The sequence below is a fragment of the Zonotrichia albicollis genome, chromosome 18 (genome assembly GCF_047830755.1).
Source record: "Zonotrichia albicollis isolate bZonAlb1 chromosome 18, bZonAlb1.hap1, whole genome shotgun sequence".
NCBI lineage: Eukaryota > Metazoa > Chordata > Aves > Passeriformes > Passerellidae > Zonotrichia > Zonotrichia albicollis.
This window is the reverse complement of record NC_133836.1, coordinates 3,874,526-3,902,503: the sequence shown is the minus strand read 5'-3', so window position 1 is coordinate 3,902,503 and position 27,978 is coordinate 3,874,526. Positions and strand designations below refer to the sequence as shown.

General features: G+C 47.0%; 2 protein-coding genes across 3 annotated transcripts; one reads left to right on the top strand and one right to left on the bottom strand.

Moving 5' to 3' along the window:
• Nucleotides 1-23,979, bottom strand: LOC141731171 (tyrosine-protein phosphatase non-receptor type 11). Its single transcript, XM_074554733.1, has 16 exons — nucleotides 23,839-23,979; nucleotides 19,551-19,673; nucleotides 18,333-18,527; nucleotides 17,133-17,325; nucleotides 15,937-16,053; nucleotides 15,352-15,465; nucleotides 12,731-12,827; nucleotides 12,145-12,224; nucleotides 11,868-12,026; nucleotides 9,067-9,198; nucleotides 7,931-8,085; nucleotides 7,297-7,364; nucleotides 6,991-7,142; nucleotides 3,770-3,882; nucleotides 3,432-3,533; nucleotides 1-3,108 (listed from the first exon to the last, which is right to left on the bottom strand). The coding sequence occupies exons 1-15, from the start codon at nucleotides 23,850-23,852 to the stop codon at nucleotides 3,464-3,466; spliced, it is 1,782 nt and encodes a 593-aa protein (XP_074410834.1). The 5' UTR covers nucleotides 23,853-23,979; the 3' UTR covers nucleotides 1-3,108; nucleotides 3,432-3,463.
• LOC141731172 (large ribosomal subunit protein eL6-like) lies at nucleotides 23,398-27,908 on the top strand. Of its 2 annotated transcripts, none has more exons than XM_074554735.1 (7): nucleotides 23,398-23,439; nucleotides 24,945-25,193; nucleotides 25,285-25,383; nucleotides 25,714-25,857; nucleotides 26,596-26,644; nucleotides 27,157-27,341; nucleotides 27,717-27,908. In XM_074554735.1, the coding sequence occupies exons 1-7, from the start codon at nucleotides 23,413-23,415 to the stop codon at nucleotides 27,867-27,869; spliced, it is 906 nt and encodes a 301-aa protein (XP_074410836.1). In that variant the 5' UTR covers nucleotides 23,398-23,412; the 3' UTR covers nucleotides 27,870-27,908. The 2 variants fall into 2 exon arrangements, with proteins under 2 accessions (XP_074410836.1, XP_074410835.1); XM_074554734.1 differs by lacking the exon at nucleotides 23,398-23,439 and adding an exon at nucleotides 23,846-24,403.
• The last annotated feature ends 70 nt before the right edge of the window (nucleotides 27,909-27,978 follow it).

Sequence of the window (27,978 nt, the reverse complement as noted above, 5' to 3'; positions counted from 1 at the left end):
TTTCTATACAGGAACTATTATTTAATGTCACATTTTGACAACTGTAAATGGGCTACAGACTGTGGGCAAAAGGCAAGAGGTGAAATCTTTTTGAAACACCAGATGTAGAATAAACAGCTCATTTCTCAACATTTACATGATTCACATCAAATTGATGACATCCTAAATGTATTCCTTCTAAAGGATAGAAATTTTGCAATAAAATATTACATTTCATTTAATACTCTGGTACAATACTTCATACATTGCAGGAAAAAAAAATAAATGCAAGGCCTATTCCACCTAATAAGATCCTTTTTCATTAGTCTTTAGTACTGCAATAAAAAAAAAATCACAGTAATGTCATAAATAAACAGGCTTGAAATTATTCATTACCTTTCACTATTGAAAAGGGAGAAATGAACAATTAATTTGAAATAATGGAGTTATGGGTAGAAAATCTAAGCCTGACAATACATCTTAGTCCCAGCTGCAAATTTCCTCAGCCCTACAACAACAAAAAAAAAAAGGGAACAGGTTGGATACCTTTGTTAGCTGTGTCCTGGTTAATCAGGTCTCAAACACATCTTTTAGGAGGAAAAAAGGAAAGTTTGGTCAGGATTAATAGAACCAACCAGGCCTAACAGGAGTTAGCTGAAATTAAAGTGTATTTCTCTAAAACATTCAGTAAATGACGTCTGCAGCAAATTCACACTGGCATCAATCATTGTGCCTTGGGAGCTGGGGGAAATTCCCCCTGGGATCCCTTTTCCAGCCCTGCTCCAGAACAAGCTCAGCCAGCACAGCTTCCCACTGAATTCCCTAAACCTGGGAATCCCTGAATCCCATCACCGATCTCCCCTGAACCAAAGGATGTTTCTCTTTGCTGTTCACCTGCCAGAACCCCAAAGTTATTTGGGAGAATTAATGCTGGGATTCATGCAGGAGACGCTTTCAGAACCCTCCCTGTCTCTGGGGACAGATTTTAGGGTGCAGGGGCTCCCCTTTGGCACCCACCAGGACCCAAACCAGGCTCAGAAAGGAGAATTCATCCCTTTGGTCACAGATCCTGCTCCCCCCTCGCTGACATTCCCCCACACGTTCTGCACAAGAGCTCCCTGCTCCCAAGGAGAACAATTCCAAATAAAACAGGCTCTGAGCGAGGCCACGCTGTGCAGATTGCTGCCTGCACGGGTCCAGCTTTTTAAGACACTTCTCATGAACTGAGTGCACAGAGTTGAGATTCCCTCAGGATCCTTCCCTCCTTTCTCCTGGCTTTTCCCCTCCAGCTTGGAGCAGAGCAGCTCCAAACCCCGCCTGGGTGTGTCCCTCACCCTGCTCCAGCCTCTCAAGTGCACAATTTGATTTTGCACAGAGTTTGAGGCAAATATTTAATTACTCCGTGCAAATGTCAACACTTCCAAGCGATCCCTGCTCAGCTGGGAACAGGGAGAGGCTGGCAGGGGATGGAGAACAGGAATCTCTCCACCAAATCACCACATTTCTCTCTTTCATCTTCTATTCCCACCTAGGAAGGGCACAAGGATTCAGGGCTAGAGCATAAGGCTGTGCCAGTCAAACACATTTATGGTGTGCTGGTGACAGGAGTTCCAAAAAAATCAAGTCCCAAAGCCCCCAAAAAGGACAAGAGGCCAAGGGACAAAATTCTGCTTAATATTAATGAAGCACCTTCACTCAGGCCAAACAAACTGCTCAAATACCGGGGTTTGCAAAGCACTCAGGAGCAGGCGATGGCATCTCCACCTCTCCCAAAGCTGCATTAATTAATTAATTAATTACATTCCAGGCTCCAGCAGGATTCCACCAGCAAAGCAAGGCCAACAACCCCATTCCAGCCACACAGGAAGGTCAGGCATCCCGTGTGGGGATGGGAATCGCTCCTCAATGTCCCAGAATGTCCCCAAAATCAGGGACAAGGTGCTGGGGAGACCCCAGGCTCCCAACTCCTGCCATGCACAGCTCCAAGGGGAGCTGCTGGTCCAGGGCAGAGCCAGGGGAAGGAATCACATGGAAGCTCACCAGCTCTTCCTTGGGGAGTCTCTGCAAGAGGCTCTGTCTCCCTGCCAGTGGTTTTCCATGCACTGGGACAGGAAGGTCCAGGCAGCTCCCAAAGGCACTTGGGGTGGGACAGTGCCCCCAGTGTGGCCTTGCTGCTCCTGTCCCACCAGGAATCCTGGGATCCTTCCTTCCTTCCCTAAAAAAAAAAATAATCCAGGAGGCTCCTGCACAGCTTCCACTTCGGTTACTGGTTTCACTGGGTTTAACATCCTGCAATTCGTAGTTAACACCTGAATTCTCATTTAATTGAGCACAAAGTCACCACAGAGCCTCCTCACAAAGCACCCCCAGGTCACTGAGTCTCCTGAAGGACACAAGGAATTCCTATTCTGGGCACAGATCACGGAAAAGAAACTTTGTTTGATGTAAAAAACAACTTTGCATAAATTCCTCCAAAATAGCCCATCCAGCCACACAGCAAAATTGGAATCAAAGCCACCAAAATCGGAATCAAAGCCACCAATTATCACAATAAAAAGCACCTTCATCTCAAGAACTGCTCACCCCAGGAAGCTCAGTCTGAGTTTGAAATGTATCAGGACTAATTTGATCATGCACTTGGTTCTATCCACGCTGGTGATCCACTGTTTTCCAACAATCCACATTGTTCCCATCAGTATTTTACATTTCATGGCATGGATTTATCCATGGCATTGCTCTCCCACCACCCACCCCCCACCCAGTGCCCCCCAAAAACCCCACAACTGCTCAAATAAGGAAAAAAAAAAAACCAAAACCCCACTAACAGCCATACTGTGAAACCAAAATACTATTTAAAAAAAACAAATGGATGACAGTCCAACAGTTTGCAGGATTCAAAACTGACTCTACAAAGTAATTGTCTACCTTGTAGAAAGGATTTCCTTTTATTTGGAAAATGAGCAATTGGAAATTGGAGAGAAGAGATAAAAACAATCTTTAGATGCTCTGAAGTTTTGCCTACTGAAGGATTAAAACCGTAAATAAAAAGGTACCAAGCCCTCAGAGTTCACTGCTCACGTGAAGCTTCTTCCATCTCTTTCTTGACCTTTTTAAAAACCATTTTCATGTCTGGGAAAGGAAAAAAAAAATGAAGAATTATTGAGGAAAAAACCCAGCAGTTGTTTCTTATTCAGGCATTGTACAGAAATGCTCTAAATAAAGTTTAAACTCAACCCAAAGTCTCGAGCCTGGCTGAGAAACCGTGCGGGTGCTTTGGCAGTGAAAGGTGAGATTGTGCATAAAGGTCATGAAAATTGAATTTAAATTAGCTTTTGGAACTCAGGCACCCTCTGGGGATCAATTCCAAGCATTCTGGGCATTTTTGGGGGCATTTCTGGGGGCATTTTCTCCCAAGCCAGGCCGGGCACAGCCCCTCCTCTGGCCATACACACCTGCCTTGGCTGGGAAGGCTCTGAACATCCTCTCATCTGAAACTCTTCTGCTGCTGCATCAGCCCCACGTTTTCATATACTCTAGCACTATCTTCTCTCATTCTGAAATGAAATCAGGATTTAGAGTCCCACCAAAAAAAAAAAAAAAAATCTTATAATACACAAAAAGAAATGTCCTATAATACACACCCCATAATTCAGAGACCATTAATTTCACTTGATTTATTTCAGAGGCAAGCCCAGCACAACAGGGCAGGTTCTGGGGTAACTCAGCCTCGTTTGAGGTCTTTGAAGAGGAGAGAAAACAGCTCAAAAACTGAGGGCAGGACTGGACTTACTCTGGACACGTTGGGGTTGGGGTGCAGGGGGGGAGAGGGCTCTGATCCCCGCCCGTCTGGTCCGATAAGGAATATTTAATGTTTGTGTACTCGTGACCTTTCCTCTTGCTCTTCTGTGAAGCAAAACACACAACAAAAAGCCAGGTTTGGGGTTAATCCCAGCAACCAATCATTGAGAAAGTGCAGCAATTCCACGAGGAGATACCCATGGGTGTTTTTGGGTTTATCTGTGAGGAGAGAGCTCATCCTGCAGTGAACACATCACTGAGCACACCTAAACCTGATAAATCCCCATTTCCACCCATCCCACCATCTCCAGCAGGACACACCAACCCTCTGAACGTACTCAACCCTCATCTCCTTGGCAGAAAAATCCCCATTTCATTCTTGAGCAGCCAGTGGGCTTCCCACTGACCTCATTTCCAGCTCGGAGCTGGGGCCAACAGAGCAACACCATTGTTTGCAGGAGCTCTAATAAAATAATATCCGAGCCCATTAGGTTTGATATAAAAAGCAGCCAAGCTGTTATTTGGATGGTGCACATATGCTCCAGGCTGCAGCCAATTGTGCTGGCACCCAGCTCCAGATCCTGCCAGGGAACCACACTGGGAAAGAAACGGGAGATGGATTTTTCCTCTTCCCAGGCATCCACAAGGCCTGCAAACACTGAAACCTGCACGGTGGAAAATGAAGTTTTGCAGAGAATTTGGGGGCTGGGGAGGGGTTTGAGGGTTTATTTGGGGTTTTTTAATGCTGCCAACAAGTGCTGAGGGGTGACCCGATCTCACAGCAGAGGCTGGAGGAGCCTCCGGGGAGTTCTGGCTCCTGAATTCCCATTAAGAACATTCCTGGGATTGAGGCTTTTCCAGGATGGACTCCTGAAACTCCCTCAGCTCATTCTGCTGATTCTTAAACCCCTCTTGGCCAGGATTTATGACAAAGCTGTCCCGAGCAGTTTGTGGGAACAAAGCTTGGGAAAAGATTTGTTGAGCAAACCTGGGTTTGCTTCATCGAACAAAGTCTGGGAGACAAAGATGGATTGGTGGACACAGGGAATGCGGGATTTGTGGGATGGATGGATGGATGGATGGATGGATGGATGGATGGATGGATGGATGGATGGATGGATGGATGGATGGAATGCAGGATTTGTGGGATGGATAGATAGGTGGATACATGGAATGCAGGATTTGTGGGATAGATGGATTGGACACAAGGAATGCAGGATTTGTGGGATGGATGGATGGATGGATTGGTGGACACATGGAAGGCAGGATTTGTGGGATGGATGGATGGATTGGACACATGGAATGCAGGATTTGTGGGATGGATGGATTGGTGGACACAAGGAATGCAGGATTTGTGGGATGGATGGATGGATGGATGGATGGATGGATGGATGGATGGATGGATGGATTGGTGGACACAAGGAATGCAGGATTTGTGGGATGGACCACAAGGACATTTTGTAAGAACCAGCTGATAAAGAGGATCTAACCCAGTAAGTGTTGCAAAGTCCCCAGCAGGGAAAAAGACACTGAAAAGAGTAAAAATCTGGGCTAATTAGCACAGAAAGCAAAAGGTACAAACCCCAGCTGCTCTGAGGTCAGGGCAGGGAGCAGCAGGGACAAGGAGAAAACATCAGCTCTTTATCACAAAACCAGGAAACTGCTGTAAAACCCCCCAAACTGCAGTGCAAGGAATCCCCTGAGCAGGAAGGGGCAGGGGAAGCTCTCTGTGCCTCTCACCACTTATTCCCAAACATTTCTGCTCCCTCCACACTCCTGGAAGTGCTTTTTGTTGGACCACCGCACTCACCCTTTCATTTTCCACTCCAATAAACTGATTTCCTACCAATAAACTCCCAAAACTGGAATTGGAGTGATCAGCATTTGATTTTCCCCTTTGAGGAATGCAGGGAACAAGCTCTGAAATCTCTTTAAAACACAAAGAGCACGAGGTTCTGCTTTAATTAACAGACCCTTATCTTTTATTCTTCCTCCACAGGAAATTTGATAACAGGAAGGAAATTTGAGATACGGGGACAGGGAGAGTAGGAGAGAATTCCACTTAAATTAAGGAGAGAATTCTACCTCATATTTTAAAGAGAAAATTCCACTCAGTAATTTAAGGACAGGATTGCACTCAGTAATGTAAGGAGAGGATTCCACCTGGTAATTTAAGGAGTGGATTCCAACTGATAATTTAAGGAGAGGATTCCACCTAATAATTTAGGGAATGGATTCCAATTGATTTAAGGAGAGGATTCCACTTAATTTAAGGAGATGAATCCACTTGATAATTTAGGGACAGGATTCCACACAATGTTTTAAGATTTCACCTGATAATTTAAGGAGAGGATTCCAATTAAATTAAGGAGAGGATTCCAGTTAATTTAAGGAGAGGATTCCACAGCATGTTTTAAGAAGATTTCACCTGATATTTTAAGGAGAGGATTCCACTTGACAATTTAGGGAGAGGATTCCACACAATGTTTTAAGATGATTTTACCTGATAATTTAAGGAGAGGATTCCATTTAATAATTCAAGGAGAGGAATCTACCCAGTAATGTAAGGAGAGGATACCACCAAATTTAAGGAGAGGATTCCACCTGATATTTTAAGGAAAGGATTCCACTTGATAATTTAAGGAGAAGGTTCCACCTGATAATTTAAGGAGAGGATTCCACACAATGCTTTAAGAAGATTCCACCTGATAATTTAAGGAGAAGATTCCACCTGATAATTTAAGGAGAGGATTCCACACAATGTTTTAAGAAGATTTCACCTGATAATTTAAGGAGAGGATTCCACTTAATAATTTAAGGAGAGGATCCCATCCGATAATGAAAGGAGAGGATTCCACCTGATATTTTAAGGAGAAGATTCCACCTGATATTTTAAGGAGAAGATTCCACCTGATATTTTAAGGAGAGGATTCTACACAATGTTTTAAGAAGATTTCACCTGAAAATTTAAGGAGAGGATTCCACTTAATAATTTAAGGAGAGGATCCCATCCGATAATGAAAGGAGAGGATTCCACCAAATTTAAGGAGAGGATTCCACTTGATATCTCAAGGAGAGGATCCCACCTACCAATTTAATTATTTCTCAAGCACAACAAACTAAAATACAGGAGGCAATTCACACCTTCAGCCTTCCCAGAACACAATTCCCAGCACTGCTGCTCCGGGCTGGGATCCTTTGGGAGGGACCCACCTGCTCCTCCTCGATCCTGCGCTGGAGGGTCTCGATGTAGTGCTGCACTGCCATGTAAATGAACCTGTACTGGGCCTCTGTCTGCACCATCCCTGAGCGCTGGGACCTCACCATCTGGATGGTCTTGGGGACATCGATGTCACAGTCCACCCCTGGGCACATCCACGGCGTTGGGGAGAGCAGGGAAAAGAACCAAGGTGAGGGTGGAGCTCACCTGAACCCTCCATCGGCGTTGCTGGGGTGGATCCGGGAGCGGGCAGGGAAACCAAAGGGTTAAAGGCAGGGCAATCAAAGGGTTAAAGGTACCTTTCTCTCGGATGATGTCAATGAGGATGTCAATGACAATGAAAGTTCCTGTTCGACCAATCCCGGCACTGGAAGAAGGAGAAAAAAAATGGAATTTTATTGTTTTGATCTTTCTGAATGCGCAGCAAAACCTCAGGTAAAGGAATTCTGGCATTAGGAGACAGGAGGTTTGCAAATTGTAGCCAGGGGCTTCCAAATTCTAGCCAGAGTCAAACCAGAGACCCCAGGGAAGGCACAGAAATCAGCACTTCTGTCCCTCAGTGTTTATAAATCAGAAAAAAACCAAGGTCAGATCTAACATTTCTCTGCCTAAAAATGGTATCAGTTACAAGGTGAGAACACCCAAAATGGACAGAGCCTTCACAGGTGGGATGAGATGCCAGAATTCCCATGATCCTGCACTTGAAATGCTCCAGCCAGGTCTGGTCCCATCTTCTCATCCAACAGCAGAAATTTTCATTTATCCAAAGGTTCAGAGCCTGAAATCCCTTCCCAAGGGGACCTCATGCCACCCACCCAGAATGTAACATTACACAGACAGAAACCAGGGAATTCTGAGCAATTCCCAGGGAAAGCTGTTCTTTTTAACGCTCTCAGCTCCCTGGGCCAAAAGGAGGAGCGGCAGGAGCCTCACCTGCAGTGCACCACGACAGGTCCTGCATCAGGGATGCTCTCCTGCTTGTGGTGCACCTCCTCCAGGAAGTCCAGGACGCCGCCGGGGTCGCTGGGGACGCCGTGGTCGGGCCAGGTGCGGAAGTGGTACTGCCACACCGTCCTCTCCGTGTTCCCCTGCGGCACAGGGACACACACCTGCTGCTCCAAACACGGCTGGCTGCTCGTGGGGCACAGCTGAGCCCCCCCAAATCCGGCCTGAGCGCAGCTCCGCAAATCCCAAAGGAGGGAACAAGGCCTGGCCTGGCACATCAGTCATTAAATCCCTCAAATTCAATAGCCCAGAGGTCAGGGAGCAGGACAAGATTCCTGTACTCCCCAGATTTTTTGGGATACACCATTGCAGGGAAAATTCCTCTTGACAGCATTAAATCCTGCCAGCTAAGCAGCAACATCTCTATGTTCAGTTTTGTAATAATAAAATCCCATAACTCTGTTTTATTTAGGGAGGTCTTGATGAGCTAAAATAAATGGCAAGATTTTTGCTGCAGGAGCAGGGAATTTTTCCCTTCAAGCACCCAGAATTCCTGCTTGGCCACATCTCCCGTAAGTTTGAAATACAGAGATTCACACCCAGCAGCTGAAATTTCAGCAGGCAAACCTTAAGAAAGGGAGGCTTGATGGGACAGGAATCCATCCCCAATTCCCCTGGTCTGCTTCTCCTCCCTGATCCAAACTGTTCCTTAACAGGAATTGCCATTTCCACACTGTTTTCTCACCTTTTTATCCCTTCCCTTAAGTGAATTTTCCACACACAACTTTTCCTTTCAGTGCCACCATTTCCATGAGGGAACAAGAGCCAGGCTGGATTGAAGTGCCCTTAGTTAAAAGCATTTTCCCTCCTCCCTGATTCCCTGCAAGCTCTGCAGCAGCTCCTCTCCTGCCAAAAGCTGCTTAGGTAGGAGAATCTTCAATTATCCCAAGGGCAAAAAGAGAAAGATGGATGGAACTGAACGTGGAGCTTCAAAGAAAGGCAGGGCTCCATTTATTCACCTCCGAGTGCTTTTATTGATTCCAGGGAAATGGGCTAATCCTGACATTTTTTCCTTTGGTGATCCACAAGCTGGGCTGAAAGGACAGAGCTGTTTTTGTTCTCACCTGGCCAACTTTGGAAAGTTTCAGCTCCCTCAGGGTGTAGTCGTGGGCTGCACTCTCCTTCACGTTCCGGACACGCATCACCCCGTACTCCTTCAGGGAATATTCATCCGGCCAGTACTTCACACACTTACTCTGCAAGATTTCAAGTTATAAAGGAAAAAAAAAAAACAATAAAAAGAAAAGGAATAATCAGGCAGGAAAAAAAAAAAAAAAAAGTTGCTTTGCAAAGTGATTAATTCAACCCTGGAGGTTTTGTTTTTGTTTCAGAGCCCACAGAGGACAATCAGCTGATGAGGTGAGGAATATTTTAATGGGGAGTTTCTCCTCTCCATAACAGCCACTGGATAATTTCAGACAGGTACAGGTCACCTCTCCTCTTAGCACATTTTTGGGGTATTTTGTGCCTGGATATTTTCAAAAGCTGGGGATTAAAATCATGCTTTTTGCACCCCCTGTCACAGGTCTTAAAATACAGAATTCAGTCCCACAGCCCAAACCCTACAAAAGAAATAAAGGTCAAAGGTACAAATCATTCCCAGTGGAAATAAAACTTGGATATTTGCTTTTCCATGGCTTGCAGCAGGAAGGGCTGACCCAGCTCTGGTTCCACCACCAAAGATGGAAACTCCTGCAAAGGGAGCAGTTCGTGGGTCTGTAGGTTCTGAAATGCAGAGTTTTTGGTGTGCTGCTGCTCCATCAGGATTGTCTCTGCCCAGGGATAAATTCCATCCACTGAGGAATGGATTCACCCACCAGCACCTGGATTTGGCTCCTGTGACAGGTCAGGAAAGAGCAACTCCTGGGAATGCAGCATCCAAGCAGGAATTACTGCAGCAGCAAACACCAAATCCTACAGAGCAATAGGGTCTATCTGCAGTTATCCTGAATATTCAGGAAAAAACACAGCACAGGGAAGCTCCTCCTGGCAGCCCAAGGCAGAGAAGATGGCTGAACACATGCCCACGTAGGCAACAAGATGCTTTCCTGCTATTTTTGCCCTTCTTTCCCTGTCACAAGGGGAGAAACAAGCAAATATTCTGAAACTGAAGCAAATACACTGATTACTGGGGGGTGCCAGCAGAAATAACTTTGCAGTTTTCAATGCAGAGCTCTGAACAGCAACATGATGTTTTAAAATAAGCTTTGCTCTGCTGGAAGGGTTGCTGAACTGCCTCCAAAAACCCCAAAACTCCTTTAATTTCTAAGGATTTGCTGCTTCTGCACTTTAAAGCACATCCAGGACTTGATGCAGGGCTGGGATGTTCCACAGCTCCTCCCTTCCTCAGGCTATGGAGGCAGCTCTGCTGCAAAGGTTCTCTCTTCCTGCAAACAGCTTGGCCTGAGATAAAAAAGCTTTGATTTGATACCAGGACTGGAATTTGCAGTTCTTTAAGAAGTGGAATAGGCATCACAAAAACAATCAAGGGCACAGAAAGAAGAAGCAATGCAGCACTGATGAATTAAGGTGTTTTCTCCAGCAAAAGGGATGAGCAAACTTTGGGGAAAAAAAAAATGGAGAAATTGCAGAGGAGCAAAGGCCATTCAGGGGGTTCTTAAAAAAATAATAAATAACTTGAAGGAAGAAAGGTGTATTCAAATCAACTCCGTAATTTATTTCTCCTTTTCCAAAACAAAGATTAGCACTGGGAATGGGGAGCTTCTCCTCTGTCAGTGAATTCCAAGGAAGGAAACACAAATCCTGTCCCTTTATCAGGGGGATGAAGTGGCAAAAATTCACAAAGACTTAAAAAAAAAATAAATACACAAGACAAAGTCTAATGGCTCCAATAAACAGCACCAGTGGCAGCTTTGACACCTTCATTAGGGAGAGAATCCTGTAAAATTTTCTGTTATCTGTCTTCAGTACACTCACACAAAGTTCCTGGGAGTGAGGACCCCCTGCAATCATCAGTCACCCACAGAAAAACTTCAGCTCTAAATTTGATTTTCCCCACAAATGATGCTCCCCTAAAAAAGCAACAGTTTTCTATTCAGGAACAGATAATGAGAATATGGAAAAAGGTAAAAACGTGGACAATAGTGTGTGGAAGAAGCAGAGAAATTTAAAAGGAGAGAAGGGACAGTATTTATCAAACAGAAAAAAAGATCAGAAGCAACAAATTCCAAAGATAAATCCTTACAAACCCCAGGAAGCTGTGTGTGGCTGCTGCCAGGATATCAATGTTCAACTATTCCTATTCTTTCCTGCCTTGTATCATCAGAAACCAGAAACAAATTAAAATATCCCCAGGTTTGCCAGAGGCCAGGGAGCAGGACAAGATTCCTGTACTCCAAAGGGAAGTGGAGATTTTTGGGATACAACATTGCAGGGAAAATTCCTCTTGACAGCATTAAATCCTGCCAGGGCAGCTCCCAGCTAAGCAGCAACATCTCTGTGTTCACTCTTGTAATAATAAAATTCCATAATTCTGTTTTATTAGGGAGGTCTTGATGAGCTAAAATAAATGCCAACACTTTTGCTGCAGGAGCAGGGAATTTTTCCCTTCAAGCACCCAGAATTCCTGCTTGGCCACATCTCCCGTAAGTTTGAAATACAGAGATTCACAGCCAGCAGCTGAAATTTCAGCAGGCAAACCTTAAGAAAGGGAGGCTTGATGTGACAGGAATCCATCCCCAATTCCCACAGACACCAATAAAAAAAGGACACTCAGCACCTTCCAGATTTCCAAGGAATCCTGTGCCTGATTCCAGTCATAAATCAATTCATCCCTGTCAGATCAGCTCCTACTTGTACTCAAATGTCAGAATCTTTCCCAAAGCCAGTTGGAGTTTGGTTTTACCTTTCCTCTTTCCACTTCTTTCGTGGTCATGACAATAACTCTGGAATTCTCCTGGAACACCATCCTCCAGAAATCATTCACTGTGTTCTGCAGGCAGCCTTGGGTAGCAATGTAACTTTTTTTTGGCTTTGAGTTGTTGCACTTGGTTTCAAACTCAGGCTAGAGAGGGGAAAAAAAAAAAAAAAAACCAAACCAGGAATTCAACAAATTGTGTGTGGTGACAAGATTCCCTTGGATTTAGGGAAGAGGAGGTGGGAATACACTCAAATCCACTCACCATAATAATATTAGCATTGATATAGTCTGAAACGGGTTCATTGGGATCACCATCGTGGAGAACAACTCTGGTGTGATCAACTGCAAAAACACACATGCATGTCAAGCACTTGCAGCCCACAGTTGTGAGCACATAGCAGCTATTAATTAATTATCAATCCTAGTAAATAAGTGATCAAAATATTCCAAATTGCCTGTTCTGCTTCCTTTAAAGAAGTTGCTGTGACCAGCTGGACCAAAACATGTCCATGTCTGGGAATTCAGGAACACTCAAACACCAAGTCAAGGCAAAGCCTTGGGATTTGCATGTGCCAGTTCTGGCCTCCCAATTAATCCTCTTAAATTTAAGTATCCCAGCCTGTTGAGTTGAGGGATGTGAGGCTTTTAAATGAAGATAAAAACCAATATTACAAATATCTACAAAGTGCAAATGTGTGAACCCAAATTGGAAATCACTGGATAATCCTGATAAGAGGGAAAATTATCATTAAAGAGAAGCCAAAGGCCAGTGGCACTTAATTAACCCTGTACTAATGAGGAAAACAAACCAGAGTAACATTAAACGGCAAGGAAGGGTCGATACTCACAGGGTAAAATGTTTTTGTATCTATTTTTGTTCTTGTTTTCCTGGCGCTGCCCTTCCTTGCGGCTGTAGAGGAGTTTGCATTCCTGCTGCTGCAAGGTCTGAGGGGAGAGCACACACAGGGGGGCTCAGGAACAGCAGGATGGGCTGGCCCACGCTCACAGCAATCCCAGAGGAAAGGCAGCAGAGGGGCATTAGGTGGTGGGCTATCCATAATTTATTTATCCATGAATTATCCCAGTCAGGAACAAGCTGCAGTGGGGATTTCTGGGACACAGCGTCCCAGGGACAGCGGCAATTCCAAACTTCCATGGCAAATCTCCCCACTCCCAAAGCTCCCTGGATCCCAAAGCTCTGCTCCAAGTTTTCAGGCCCAAAGCAGTTCCTGGTCCCACTAAAAGGAACACTCGGGTTTTGGGAGCTGCTCCCCTCATCATTCCCACCCTCCAGACTCTTTATTTAACTGGCACATTTGCTCATTCCTGTCTCAGTCTGATACTCCCTCACTTGATGACCTTGGAAAATTGGGCTGATCCTAAAGGCAGGGAAAGCAAAAGAAATTGAAGAGATGAAAAGTTTTCAAGCTTGTGACAAAAGGGCGGGAAACAGCTCCCAAATTCCAGCCTGTGGAATTCCAGGCAAAAGGTCTGAGAGCCAAACTTTCCCAGCAAGTTAAAGAATTGGAGCAATTAAATGTGTGTGGAAACCACATCTTCCTTCCTAGAGTTAATTATCATTGCTTGGAGCATCCCTGAGGAGAGATCCACGAGCAGCAGTGATCCCAACAAGCCCATTCAGAGCCATAAATCTGAATATTCTCCTCCACCTCACCACAACATCTCAGCACTAAGCTCAGAAATAACCATTTCTCAGAAGGAAAAACACTACAAGGGCTGTGAACATCCCTGTTCTGGTGCTTCCTGGGACAAGAGGAAGCATTCCTGCCTGGAGACAAGTGATTTAAATTCACCATCTGGGCTGAGCAGCACAGACAGGGATCCATGGGCAGCCTGGAGTGTGCTCCCCCCTCCTGCCACCATGGGGGACAGCTGGAGCTTCCCTGAGGGAATGGAAAACAGGGAAAACAGGGCACTGAAACTGCCAGGAGAGGGCTTCAATCCCAAAAAAACGAGGGTTAGTGCTGAGCTCAGTGACAGCAGCAAAGGGGAAAAAGAAGTGCAATGTCCCACAGGAAAAATTCTTCATTTATTTGCTTTTCCTGCTAGACTTTTCCTTGGACTGAGAAATCCACTCCAAGAAAAATTTTTTCAATGTGAACCAGAGGTCAGGAAAGAACTGTGAGTTAATAGTTCAGTTGTGTTTTGCCAAACCAACAATCCCTTCCCACACACACACCACCTCTGCTGACTTCCTTCCCTCTCCAGATGGAATTCTGGCCGTTCTGACCATCCAGCAGCCCTGCATCAAGGGCTGTCCCCTCCCTCTGGAAGGAGAAAGGAGAAATCTCAATCCTCATTTTATCATTTCCCAGTGCCATCACCTCACCATCTGACACTCCCCTCACACATCTCTGTGCTAATTCCTTCCCTTTCCATGGATTAATTTTCCCTCTCCTGGCAACAATCAGAGCACACTGCACATTCAGCCAATGGATATTTCTGAACAAGGAGGGTTTCTCCAAGCATGGTCACTTTGCAAATCCATCACTATTCAGGAAGTTTCTCACAGCAGCCTCTCTGGAGCTCCCTGAGCACTTCCCAGTTTCCTGTTGCCATCTGCTGGTGGAATTCCAGACTCCACTGGTGCTTTTGTGTGTGTGTGAGGTACAAACCAGTCCATTACCCAGCCTGGAGTGCTCCAGACCAGGCTGGATGGGGCTTGGAGCCACCTGGGATAGGGAAAGGTGTCCCTGGCCATGGCAGGGGTGGGGTACAATGGGATTTAAGGTCCCTCACAACCCAAATCATTCCACTGTCTCAGGCTGCTCCAAGCCCCAGCCAATCTGGCTTTTAACACTTCCAAGGACTGGGCACCCACAGCTTCTCTGGGAAGAGTTTCTTCCAGATGATGGAAGGATTTCTTCCCAATATCTCATCTAAACTTCTCTTCTAGTTTGAAGCCATTCTCCTTGTCCTTCTGGAAAAAAACTGGAATTTTGCCGACAGAGAGAAATGAAACACCAAAACAAACCAAAATGAAACCTCCAGAAGCCCAAGAAATGCATATAATCCATGTTGTTTTATCCCAGAGCTTTCTACCACTTCCCAATGGCTTTAAGATCCTCAAAAACGAGCATCAAAAAGCCCCAAGGACAACGGATGGACTGAGAAATGGAAGTGTCTCTAAAGAAACCACTCCCAACTTCCCAAACTGCAGAAGGAATTGGAAGGATTGTCCCGGTGGGACAAACAGGGAAGGACATCCAGGAGGATATCCTGGACAAAAATCACTCTGAGAATCAGGGAAAAAAAGGCAAATCTCTCAAGCCACGAGAGTGGAGCTGGCAAAGCCCTGGAGATGGGAGTAAAGCCATGGATGTGAGGGGATGGAAAGGAGGAAAGAGCAGGAAAGCAGAACCCAACTTTGGCAGTGTGAGAGTGAACACTGGAGGGAAAAACTGCAGGAAACGCTGCGGGAAACACTCCCTGGAATGTCAGGAATCACCTCAAACTCTTCCCAGAAGCCCTGCTTGACTTTATCCGTGGTCTCTGCCAGCTTGCTGAGCTCCCTGACGCGGCTCTCGATCTCGGCAGCGTTGATCCGGGTGGTGTTGAGGGGCTGGGCACACACAAACACCACAGGTCAGCCAAGAACAGCCATGCAAAGACAGCTCTAACACAAATCCCTCAAAATGAGGATATTTTAATGGGATTTTAGGATCCAGGCTTTTTTTTTTTGGATGTCAGTGTTTTGGGATTCGAGCCAAGGGCAGTGAGGAAGGGGATGGTGAACAGTTGGTTTTAAAGCGTCACAGTTTTTATTTAATTATTCATTTAATTATTTAATGCATTAAATTGTCTCGTTTCCGGACATGCCCTGCAACTCTTACAGACCAGGAAATTCTGCACATCAGAGACAAGACAATCCCTTCCCAAGCCTAACAAAAATTTACTTTTTCATCCATTTCATGAAGTGCAACTCCTCATTTTTTTCCCCTCAGAAAAAATTCTTGCAGAACACATGGAAAAGCTGCATTTCAACAACACATCCTGCAGATGGCAAAGCTCAGGGGTGGCCTGTCCTCCTCACCTGCTTGAGCTGCAACACCGTGCCCAAAGTCTCCACCATGGGGTTCTTCTTGTAATGCTCCACCAGATCTGTCAGAGAGTCAAACTTCTCCCCTCCACCAACGTCATATTTGAGATCCTGAAAAGTCAAATAAATAAATATTTGCATATATTTGTCCAAATAAATGCATTTCCCACCACCACAGCCACAGCACCTCTAGGCTGTGCCTTGCATCAGAAATAACCTCCAAAATTATGTGTGGAAGGCTCTACTGAAATCCTTCTGCTAAAGGATAGAACTTTAATAAATAGAAACAGACACGCTGCAGGACATTTCCTTTTTTTGCCATCTCCTTGAAAATCGGTTTATCTGCTTTTTTTAGAGAGCTGATTCCCTCTGAACCAGGGCTCAGACAGCTCTGGAGCTACAGGATGAGAATCCAAGAATTAGGGATTTGAATTGATTTCCAAAATTAAGTGTATGATTGGGTCTTGAAAGGCTGGCACTGCCTGGCACCATCTCTATTTTAAGGAAGCAAATGCCAAATTATTTTCCTCAAAGGCATAAATGCTAACTGCAAATCAGAGGGATTTTCTTGAAAAAATAAACATATTCTGTTAATTCAGCATTTACAGTCCTGGTGGGTAATTTCTACCTCCAAACTACTTCTGTTACTGCATTTTAGGTGTTTTTATACAATTCAGTTATTACACTGCCTTCGGGCACAACAGAAGTAAAAGAGAATAAGAAAAATCCAAGTTTTTTAAAAAAATCTATGATTATTTTTTAAATAGCAGCCCATGGAGACAGATTAAATATGAAAACTGTAATTTAGTAATATTTCAGTGAAGAACTACCTTATACTAAACAGAAGATTTAGATTTCAGGGCATTCCTTGGAGTGAACGCTCATTTTCACAGACTGTTGATCATCCATCAGGTGTAACTGCCTGAACTGACAGCACAGAGACATCTGTGGATAAATCTCCATTTATCCAATCACTCCTATTTTGATCAAACCCATCCAGGAGACTGCAAAGGCTCCCTGAACACAGCAAAGTGTGATTTGAGCCAGAAGGCCCTGACAGGAGCCAGCCAGCCAAAAAATATTGGAATTTTGATGCCATCAAAGGAGACATTTTGATCAAAGGGATGACCTGCAGCAAAAGGGGAAAAGGGGAGAGGATCCAGAGCCCATGGAGTCGCTGCTGTTCCTACCTGGCAGTGGATCATGACGTGTGTCACTTTGGATTTGCCGTCGTTGCTCTCTCCCTTGTCATCCCCCGTCCTCACAGAAAGGACAAAGTCCCCAGGGTGGCTCTGGCTCTCCCTCACCAGGAAGCTGCCATGCTTTCCTTTCTCTGTCAGGAGCTTCTCAGCTTCTCTCCCTGAGAGATGCCCGTGAAACCACCTGGAAATGAAGAGGGGAGACACCCTGCTTAGCTTTCCAGCTGAATCCGTTTGTTCCAGGTGTTTATTATGGAATTGAATCCTTCTGTTCACTCAGCAGCAGCCGGGTCTAGGGAAAGCCTCGGTTGGTAAAAATAATAAATAAAATAAGCTTTGGAAGTGTCCAGGTGCACATCAGTGAGGACGGAAACACTTCAAAGCACTTCCATGGAGTTTCCTACAAGTTTCCAGTGAAGCTTTGATTTGGATCCTTCACAACAATCCAAATAAACACCAGGTTACACTCCAATCTTCCCCTCAGTCAAGACATTCATTCTTTTATTTCCTTCATGAAATTTCCCTGATAAACTTGTGGAAACCTCATACTTTTGAGACCCCACCTTTCTATCCCATTAGGAACTGGAGAGGGTAATCCCAGCAACCCCAATTCTTCAGGAAATAGGCCAAAAAACCATCAATCCTCCCCACCTCTGTTAAGGCATTAAGAGAACTTGTTTGATTATTTTTCCTCATTTTTTCACTTCAAGGAATAAACAGGTATCTGCTGGTTTAGTTCTGACCCCTGATATTTCCTCAAATCCAGAGTCCCAAATTCTCCTTATTAACCACACTCCTCAAAACAGGAGTTTGAGGAATCTGAGGATTTGTGCAGCCCTCACTTTCTACCCACTGCTAGGAAAAGCACAAAAAGTTATGCCCAGAAATATCCCTGGGAATTCCTTGCAGCAGCAACAACATCAGAACTTCTCAGATTAATCATTCTCCCAGTAAAAATAAAGGGAATTTTGCCCTCTATTTCAGTCCCGTCCCACCCAAGAAAGAATCCTGAAGGGAACAGGTTCTGAGGCTTGGATTGCTTCACCTTTAACCACATTTATTCATCTATTTTGCAAGAAACCTCCCTGAAACAAATCCAAAGTTGTGGCCACCCTTTTCCCAGAAGGGAGGCTGAGTGTGAAGAGGGATTAACACAGCATTTTTTAAGCAGCACAAGGACATTTCTCTGACCTTTCTGAGGTGGGATCAGCACAGTTGAGGGGATATTTCAGCTCGATGACATCTCCATTCTTTTCCTTGAGCTGCCCATGGTGCTCCATGTAGTACTGCACCAGCTCAGCCAGCGTGGCAAACTTCTCTCCCCCATAGAGGTCATAGTAGTCACCTGTGTTCTGGATCTTGATGTGGGTCACTGCTCCAGTTCGTCTGAGATTTGAAACAGAGGACAAAAAACCCTTCCCAAGTCAGCCGATCAATCAATCAATCACTTTTAGATTTGGTGATGCCTGAGGTGGAGAGATCCATGTTCACAATTCCAGCATGGAGCTGCTGCTCCTCTGCTCCAGCTTCTCTGCCCACCAGGCAGGGAGAACAGGAGAAAAGTTCTGAGCTGGAATTGGCAGCACAAACCCTGCAGCCTCAGGAGCCCCACCAGAAACCCCTCAGAGCCACACAAAATTCCACACACAAGCACAAAGAGGAGGGTGAAAGTTGAATATTCTGGACATCCAGCAGAGCTGGTTTGCTCCTTTCTCCAGAATTCCCACCAGCTCCCAAAGTCTCTCCCTCAGGAAATATTTGCCTTTGCCTGCTGACACAGTCTCAATCAACATGAAGGAAGAGCAGCTCCCAGCAGGAATCCCCTCCTGTGCCACAAGGGCTGTTATCTCACAAGTATCCAAGCAGCACAACTCTTATCACCAATCCCACTTTTCCCTTTTCCTTTATCTACTTCCTCTTGCTGTCTTTTCCCCATCCCTACCACGCAGTGTCAGGGGACAACTGCCACAGAGGGCCTATTTTGGAAGCTGAAAAAGCCACAGTTGCCCTTAAAAACTTGCTGACTCTTCCTGTGCAAGGAGAGTCTGGATTTCCTGCTGGATCACTAATTCCCAACACCTCTGGCTCCTTCCAGTTGGTGACCAAATGGATTTATAAAGGGCTAAAAGCAATGTTATTATCAACCTGCTTCTGCTTCTCCTGAGCATTTCTGTCCTGCTGTAAAATCAGAATTCACCCCCCTCCAATTTAGAGCTGAGTAAAAGTTTTTGAGAAGTTCTTCAGGGAAAATGGGAGAAAAAGAAGAGGGAAAAGCAAACAACACTAAAAAGTGACCAGAGCATTCTTCCACCTCTTTCAAGGAGTTCACCCACAGCTCTTTCTCCATAGGATAGCCATAAATTAAGATTATTACCAAGCTGGGGCAAGACTGGGAAGAGCCAAACTCACCTAACAGAGAGTGTGAAGTCTCCTGGGTTACTTTTGCTGGGCCGTGCCAAGAAGCTGCCATCGACTCCTCTCGTTAACAGCAGGTTTTCTGCCTCCACCCCAGTGATGTTTGGATGAAACCATCTACAAGAGGTTCAAAATAAAGAATGTTAATAAATAAACAGCAGGTTCTCAGAGTTAACTCACAGAGAGCAATGTGACAGCTTGCACACTGAGCTTTGCACCTAAATTAATAAAATTCCGTTATTAGTTTCACATTGCAACTTTATGCATTGCAACTTTCTGTAAGCCTAAGAATTACACTTATCCCCATTCTGATTAAAATGATATCAAAGGTACACAACATAAACACAGACCAGAAGTGGTATTTCCTCACTCCAGCAAAACACAGCACACAAAGAAACTGAAAGACAAACAGGAAAAATACCTAAAAATAAAAACAAAACACCCAAAGTGACATTCGACAACATTTTGAAGGTTAAAAACTGAACAAAACCTCATGGTTTAGGGCACAGCTGAGGGGGCCAGGAAGGAACTGCCTGCGTGGACACCCCACTGCTCTTCCTCGCAGGGATGTGGGGCCGGGGTTGGGTCTGCCCTGTTTAAATACAGCCCCAGAGGAATCTCCCATTGATCCTCACCACCCACAGACTGCTCTCAATGACTATCCCAGAGCCCAGGCAGAGCTGGGGCCAGCAGCTCCCTGTCCCCACCTCTGGCATTGACTTTGGGACTTATTTGGGAGGCACTCGGTGCCACCGCTGCCTCTGCTCTTATCTGGAATTTGCCCGTTTTTATTGCAGCCCTGAGGGAGTTCTGCATGAAAGGGTCTGGGGAGAATTTTCTTTCTAAAATTCTAAGAATAAACTGTTGGTGTGAGCAGCTCGACCTCAGCTCTGCCACTTTCGCACTCGGCAATTAAAAAAAATCACCTTTAATTTTCAGGGTTAAATCCTCGTTGTTGTGTGCTGAAAGAACCCAGCCTGCTCCTCTCTCTGTTCACCTCTGGGCTTTTCCAAAGTACAACAAAATATATCCAAAAAAACTCCACAGGCAGGCTCATCACAGAGAGAGGAATGTTATATCCAGAAAAATGGAACAGCATTCCTGATCCTTCCTGATCCAGTCAGCATTTTGGGCTAAATTGCTAAATCAGCAAAATAGGAGAGCACAGGTCTAAATTTAGGGTTATTATTTCAATTGTTGCAGCAATTCCTTCTCTACTGAAGAGTTGCCAATATTCCCACCAAAGCCTTCTCTTCAGAAATGTTCTGGAGTTTTAGGATTCTAGAAAATCCAAATCCCTAGCAAGTCATTCATCAGGATCCTTTTCAGAAATAAATTGTGTGAATCTTCTTGTGAATCTTTTCTTCCCCTAGCTCATAATATTCTACTTGCACCATGAAAATCTAGTGAATAGTCCCCATCTTTCCCTGAAGAACAACACAGAAATTATCAAATTTATGCACAGGACATGGAAAAATACATTCAAAAATACTTCCAAATTATCACAGCAAATGGGAATGAACTAATGAATAATGTTACATTTATCTAACAATTATTCAAAGGTCAAGGAAAGTTCTCACAAGAGAAACTGCACAAGCATCAGTACCTGGCATGAAGTGAACATTAAATAACACATTTCAGCCCACAACAGGTTGCCTGGAGAAGGTGATCATATATTTACCACATTTTTACTCCCAAATTTTTACCTTTTTTTTTTTTTTTTTGTTTCTGTTTTTTCCATTAGGAAAAAACAAACACAAAAGGAAAAAAAAAACACAAAAAGCAAAACAAAAAATGTGCAGTAATATTTTGAAATTTGAAAGGTTTTTAAATATGCACAGGAATCAAGAGAAACTTTGGTAAATTTTGGAGTTTATGGCAAAAAAAAAAGTCTAAATAGACAGAGGAGAAATTTTTGAGTTTACAGCAAAAAACTGTCTAAAGAGACAGAGGAGAAATTATTGTGATTGCCTCTCCAGATTTATTATATTGAAATTGCATAAACTTCAACCAGTGAAATATCTTCTGTATCCCACCCTGAACCTTAAGCTGTGCATGAGCTGTTACAGCAAAGGAAAAATAATAATTTATGTACAGAGATAACTACAAATAACCTGTTATTTAACCAGCATTTAAAGGAGAGCTTAAACACACAAAAACCCTATAGATGGTCCAAAATCTCTCTCCCACATCCACACCAAGACGCAGCAAAGCCAAGCTACACCTGGGAGGGATTTCTTGCCCTTTATGTAACTGTGGCTCTGCTGGCACCTCGTCCTCCTGCTCCCTCAGCTCCGTATTTTTGGCTTTGAGTAGGAAGCTGCATTTGTCAGGCACCCCAAATAGCAGAATGGGGGTGTCAGGGATCCCTGCCAGCGGTTCCGGCCGCCAGGAGGATCCTCCTTGAAGCGCTGCCATCCCTTGTGCTCCCAACCTTGGGGGCTGCAGCCCTTCCAAACGGGGAGGGCACAGCCAGGACCCGCTCTCACGCTTCCTTTTATAGGGATGGAATGCATTTTGGGCTTTTTTGTGCTCTTTTCCCTGCCCGTGGCCGTGGCAGCAGGTGCAGAGTCGGTGCCCCGGCCAAGGGCAGTGAATACAATCCCAGGGGTCACCCAAACCCACGCCCTTGGCAGGGCTGCTCCTCGCCATCCCTCCCGCAGCAATTCCCACTCAGGGGCTGGGAATGCATCACTGCCAGCCCACAGTGAGCTCACAGCAAGGTGGGGATGTTGGTAAGAAATAAGGGGTTCAAAATCAAGGGGGTGTCAGCAAAGCGAGGAAATTTCTGATGGGAAAAAAAACAAAAAAAAAAATCCACGATGGAAAATCCACAGTGATCCCTTTTTTGTTGTCGTGGTCCAGCAGGATCTGTGCTCCCTAAGTCACACGCTGCCAGCACATTTCTCTCTTACCAAACCAAAAGAAATAAATCGATACAATTTTCCACGCGGTGATTGGGGTTTTTAATCACCTTTGCAAGAGCAAAGGAGAGATGAAATCAGTTCTGTCTCAGCTGTCACAGCCCCAGCACTGGGGATGTGCTGACAGGTACTTTAATTACTCCTATTTATAGGCTCATCAGTTGATATTTCCCAGCTTTTTTCAGTCTCCCTCACAAGTTGCAGTTTAGGGCTCTGAGCAGACTAACAGTAAATATTCTGGCAAGGAGGAAACTCACAGAGCTGCCCAAAGGTGACTTGTAACCTTGCTCCCAGCGTGAGCAGGGACATCCAGAGAGCACAGCATAGACTAAAAAACCTCCATACAGTTCAAAAAACTCCAAATCCTACTATAAATGGCCATGGATTGAAACCAATTCACCCAGATTCACCATCTTGAGGAGAAAAGAGAGAGGACAACTTACCCTTGGAGAAATTATAATTTAATAGCTATTAGTTGTAGAGGTGAATCAATTGAAATTGTGGCTGCCCCATCCCTGAAGTGTCCAAGGTCAGGCTGGAGCAATCTGGGATAGTGGAAGGTGTCCCTGCCCATGGCAGGGGGGGGAATGGGATGAACTTTATGACCCTTCCAACCCAAACCATTCTGGGAATCTCAGAACAGGTTGGTTCAAAAGGATAAATACATTTATAGTATTTTCTACGACAATAATTCCTCTAAAGCTCAAAGCTCACCCAAAAGGACACCGGGTACAAATACCAAAATCCATCAAGGACAGTGAGAAGCTACAACAAAGAAACGGGTTTGGCTGTTCGGCGCCGTGCTCTAGCAGTGCCACAAGGGTTTGAAATCAGAGCGAACGCTGATAAGTGATTAAGAGCACAGGTGTGGGGAGCTCAGGGACACTCCGGGCCGTGTTTCAGGGTCGGTAAATCAGCGCTGCTGGCCCTCGATGGAACACGAACCCGGCACTGAGCAGGTCCCAGTCACCAACAATCCATCCCTCGGGCTCCATGGGGACATTCACGGGAACCCCCCCAAACCGGGGGCACCGGGGCAGCTCCGGCCACCAACGAGACACTCGAAGCCCCCCGATCCCTGCACGCCCGGGAACGGGCGGGGAGCGGGATCGGGGAGCGGGGACATCCCCCGGGAACGAGCGGGGTGGGGGCTGCGGGAGGGGAACATCCCCCGGGAACAGGCGGGAGGGGGCTCCGGGACCGGGACATCCCCGCGGGAACGGGCGCGGTGGGCGCTGCCGGGGCGGCTCCCGGGGGTTCTGCCCGCCCGCAGGGAGCAGCCCCGTCCCCGCAGCCCCGGGAGCCGCGGCCCCTGCCCGCCGCCCTCCCCGCCAGCGCGGCCGCCGCTCCCGCCTCACCTCCGCGATGTCATCTTCCCCCGTGGCCCCGGCGGGTCGCGGTGCGCCGGCCCCCCCGCGCCGCCCGCCGCTCACATGGGGGTCCCGGCGGGGCCGCGGCCTTCGGGCGCTGCGGGGAGCGCGAACAACGGCGGCCTCGGGCCCGCGAGCGCGGCGCGGCCCGCCCCGCGTCACCGCCCGCGCCGTCATCGCCCCGCGCCGCGCCCCGCCCCGCGCCGCACCGCCGCTCCGCCCGGGGGGCTGCGGGACCCCCGGCACCGGAGCGAGGTGGTATCGGAGCCTCGTCCGTACACGGGGCAGGGCGCGGAGCCCGCCGAGCCCCGAGCGGACGCGGGTTAAGCGGCGGCGGCGCGGCGGGACCGCTGTCCGGGTCGGGGGTCCTGCAGCCCCCGGAGCGGGCGCGGGGTCCGGTGTCCCCCTCGCTGGTGACCCGGGGCTGCCCCGGGCAGCGCGAACGGTCCCGGACTACAAGTCCCATGGTGCCCCGCGCGGCGCGCTGACGTCAGACGCCGCGCTGTCCTTAGCCCGCGCACCCGGATGTGAGTTCCTTTTGCTCCCCCGGAAGGTGAGGATGGCGGAGCTGCCGCTATCGGCGCCCGGCCTATCGCGCTCCATCCGCCGCCATCCGCCCGCCGGCGGCCCCGCTGCGGTCACAGGCGCGGCCCGGCAGCCTCGGGGAGCGGCGGATGGGCGTAGGAGTGGGGAGGAACGGGAGTGTCGCCGGTCCGAGCGGGCCAGGCCGCGGCGGGATGTGGAGGCCGCGCCGGAGCTTCCCGGGGAGCTGGGCTGGGGCTGGACGGGGGAGGCCGCCGGGGCAGGGCCCGGCAGCTCAGCGGTGCCGGGGCAGAGGCGGCTGCAGGCTCGGGGTGTGTTTGTGTGTCCTCGGGCTTCCCACCGAGGAGCGCTTGGAGTGTGCTGGAGTTGTAACCAGCGTGCAGGAGCAGCTTAAAGCCGTGTAGAGTCGCACAGGGAGCAGGGCTAAGTCAGCTGCGCCCGGAGGAGGTGGCTGACAGCTACTAGAAAGGTGTGAAGGATGGTTTGGATTGTTTTATTTTTATTCTGTGTGCTTTGTAACAAGCTCTAAACCCTGCTGTCCGTGATCGCAGATGGCGGGCGAGAAGGCACCAGAGAAGAAGCCAGGTGAGAAGAAGCCGGCCAAGAAGAAGGGAGGGGAGAAGAAGCCGGCGGAGCAGAAGCCAAGCCAGAAAGCAGCTGGGGACAAGAAGAAGAGAGTGAAGAAATACCATGCCAGCCGTAACCCCGTCCTGGCCCGCGGCATCGGGAGGTATTCCCGCTCTGCCATGTACGCCAGGAAAGCCCTGTACAAGCGCAAGTACACGGCCCCAGAGACAAAGGTAGGGTGGGGAGCTCTGGGGGGAATAATGGGGTTTATCGTGGTGCCTTTGGTTTGAAATGTGCTGAGTTTTCCTTGTTTTTTGCGCGCAGATAGAGAAGAAGAAGAAGGAGATGCCCCGTGCCACTATCACTAAGCCAGTGGGTGGAGACAAGAATGGAGGCAGCCGGGTGGTTAAAATCCGGAAGATGGTACGGAAAAGCACCGGGATGCTCGTGGTTTGCTGCAGGGGGCTTTAGGCTGGGTGGTGAGCCTCGTGCTTGGGGGGATGCAGGGGCTCAGTTCATGGGAATTCAGGTGGGAATTCTCTGTCCTGTGTGTTTCTGTGCCATGGTGGAAGTACACACACAAATACAGAGCTGGACACTAAATATTCTAAAATACCCAGTGTGTTTCCAAGCCCATCTGCAGCAGAGATCCTTCAGAAAGCTGAACTTCGGGGAAATAGGGAAACCCTTTTTGAGGAATCACTGTGCTGTGAGACACATGGGTGGTACAAGATGTTTGTCCTGTGCTCCCAGCCCAGGTACTACCCCACGGAGGACGTTCCCAGGAAGCTGCTGAGCCATGGCAAGAAGCCTTTCTGCCAGCACAAGCGGCGCCTGCGCTCGTCCATCACCCCCGGCACGGTGCTGATCCTGCTCACCGGCCGGCACCGCGGCAAGGTGGGCACTGCTCCTGCTGCCAGCCTCTGGCAGCCTTTCAGCACCCTCAATCTCCCAGCTGGGCCACTGCGTGTAAATGTGTGACTTCTGTCTGGGTGTTTTCCTTGTCCAGCCTTTAGGGGAGGCAGAGGTGAAATGTTTGTAAATTAAAGTTGTTCTGAGCAGAGCTGGAAGTAAAACAGGCTCAGCCAGTTGCTTGGACACAATGCAAAGAGTTTTGCTGCAGAGCAGAGCCTGTTTCTGTTGCTGCTCCTACAAAGATAAAATTTTGTCTTATAGCAGTTACTGCAAAGGAAAAATTAGTTTCGTTCCTAATCTGATTATCAGGGTGTAATGGATTTTTATATTGGGTTCTCCATCCTCAGGATGGACCATCCTGAATTCTTGTCACCATCCTGAATTCCTGTCTTGAATTCTCTGTCTTTGATGTTCATGGTTCTATAAAGAATGCTGTCAGAGAAGGAAATCTTGACCAGAAGGAGCAAAACACAACTGGGGAATGGCTCTGAGTGAAGTTACAGAGTCCTTGTGGTGTTTATCCAATTCCTGCCTGTAACTCACACAAAGGATTTGGGTGCTGGGATGGCTGTTGCCATCCTGTGGGATGGGGGAAGAGTTAAACTGGAGTTAATGGGTTTGCTCAGCATTGAGAGGTAAAGCTCATGGAGAGTCACAGTTTGGCTGTGGTGTGGCAGCACTGGGACCTGAGAATTGATGTCCCGTCTCATTTCTTTACAGCGTGTTGTGTTCCTGAAGCAGCTCGATACTGGCCTTCTGCTTGTTACAGGTAAAAAATTGTATTTAAGCACGGTATTTTTGTTCTGGGAGAGTTCTTTGGGTCTTTTAAGTTGAATTTTGTCTCTGGAGTCAGTAGTACAACAGATCTGCGTGTGTTTGATGTGGCACATCAATGTGGAATCACGTTTTGTTGTGGAGTCACCACTCCTGGGGGTGTCCAAGGGACAGCTGAATGTGGCACTCAGTGCTCTGCTGGAGTTGACAGTGTGGTCATCTGTCACAGTTGGACTTGATGATCTTGGAGATCTTTTCCAACCTTAATGATTCTGCCATTTGTGACTTTGCAGGGAGGTGGAGAGGAGGTAATTAAGCTTGAGTATCTGACTGGAAGAGCTCAGAAAGGAGATTTTTGTATTTCTAGGGGGCTTTGACTGTTGAGATATTATCTGTAGGCAACTCTGAAGGAATTGGTCATCACATAGACTACAAAAATTCAGCTTCAAGGCAGTGATTTTCCCCAGAAAAGCTGACCTTGTTCTCTCTTGTCTTCTCTGCCTTCAGGCCCCCTGGCTGTCAACCGTGTGCCTCTGCGCAGGGCCCACCAGAAATTTGTTATTGCCACATCCACAAAGGTGGATCTCACTGGAGTGAAAATTCCTAAGCATCTCACGGATTCCTACTTCAAGAAGAAGAGGCTGAGGAAGCCTAAGCACCAGGAAGGAGAAATCTTTGACACTGAGAAAGAGGTAAGGGACAGAGTGGTTCCTTCTTTTTCAATGCTCCAGGTTGGGTTGGAAAGGAGGAATTAGGAAGAAAATAAAGGTGGATTTTAAGTGGTCATTAATAAGGTGAGGTGGTGCCATGAAAATGAGGTAACCTTTAAAATTTGGGGGGTTTTCTCAGAGGAGAAGGAGCTAAATGTCTTTTTTGACCAAGAAATGCTGTCACTGTGTTGGCTCCAAGGAGCGTTTCAGTTCTCCGCCACCTTCCCGTTATCGAGAACAAATGGGGGAAAGATTTCTTTAAAATCCCAAAACTCAGGCTTTGCCCTGAATTTCCTCCTCTCTAAAGGATCCTGCAGTTTCCCCCAGGATTTTAAGGTTGCTCTCTGTGCTTTGCAGAAATATGAGCTGACGGAGCAGCGCAAGACAGACCAGAAGGCCGTGGATTCGCAGATCCTGGCGCGGATCAGGAAGGTGCCTCAGCTCCGGGGGTACCTGCGCTCCACCTTCTCGCTCTCCAATGGAGTTTATCCTCACAAATTGGTGTTCTGAGCCTCATGCAAACACCACATTAAAGTCCACGGGAAAAGAGCAAGGATTTGTGGCGTGTTCATTGCAGTGTGCAACAGCAGGTGTTGTACGGCTCTGGCAGTGCTTGTTG

Bases quoted from the DNA above. Each gene is read 5' to 3' on its own strand.
- LOC141731172 (XM_074554734.1), top strand. From the start codon at position 23,846: ATGTCATCTTCCCCCGTGGCCCCGGCGGGTCGCGGTGCGCCGGCCCCC. The intron at 25,194-25,284 runs GTAGGGTGGGGA...TTTTGCGCGCAG, and splicing joins ACACGGCCCCAGAGACAAAG to ATAGAGAAGAAGAAGAAGGA. The intron at 27,342-27,716 runs GTAAGGGACAGA...TGTGCTTTGCAG, and splicing joins TCTTTGACACTGAGAAAGAG to AAATATGAGCTGACGGAGCA.
- LOC141731171 (XM_074554733.1), bottom strand. The intron at 16,054-17,132 runs GTAGGAACAGCA...TTGACTTTTCAG, and splicing joins ACGTCATGATCCACTGCCAG to GATCTCAAATATGACGTTGG. The intron at 12,027-12,144 runs GTGAGTGGATTT...TCCCCTCTCTAG, and splicing joins TCAATGCTAATATTATTATG to CCTGAGTTTGAAACCAAGTG.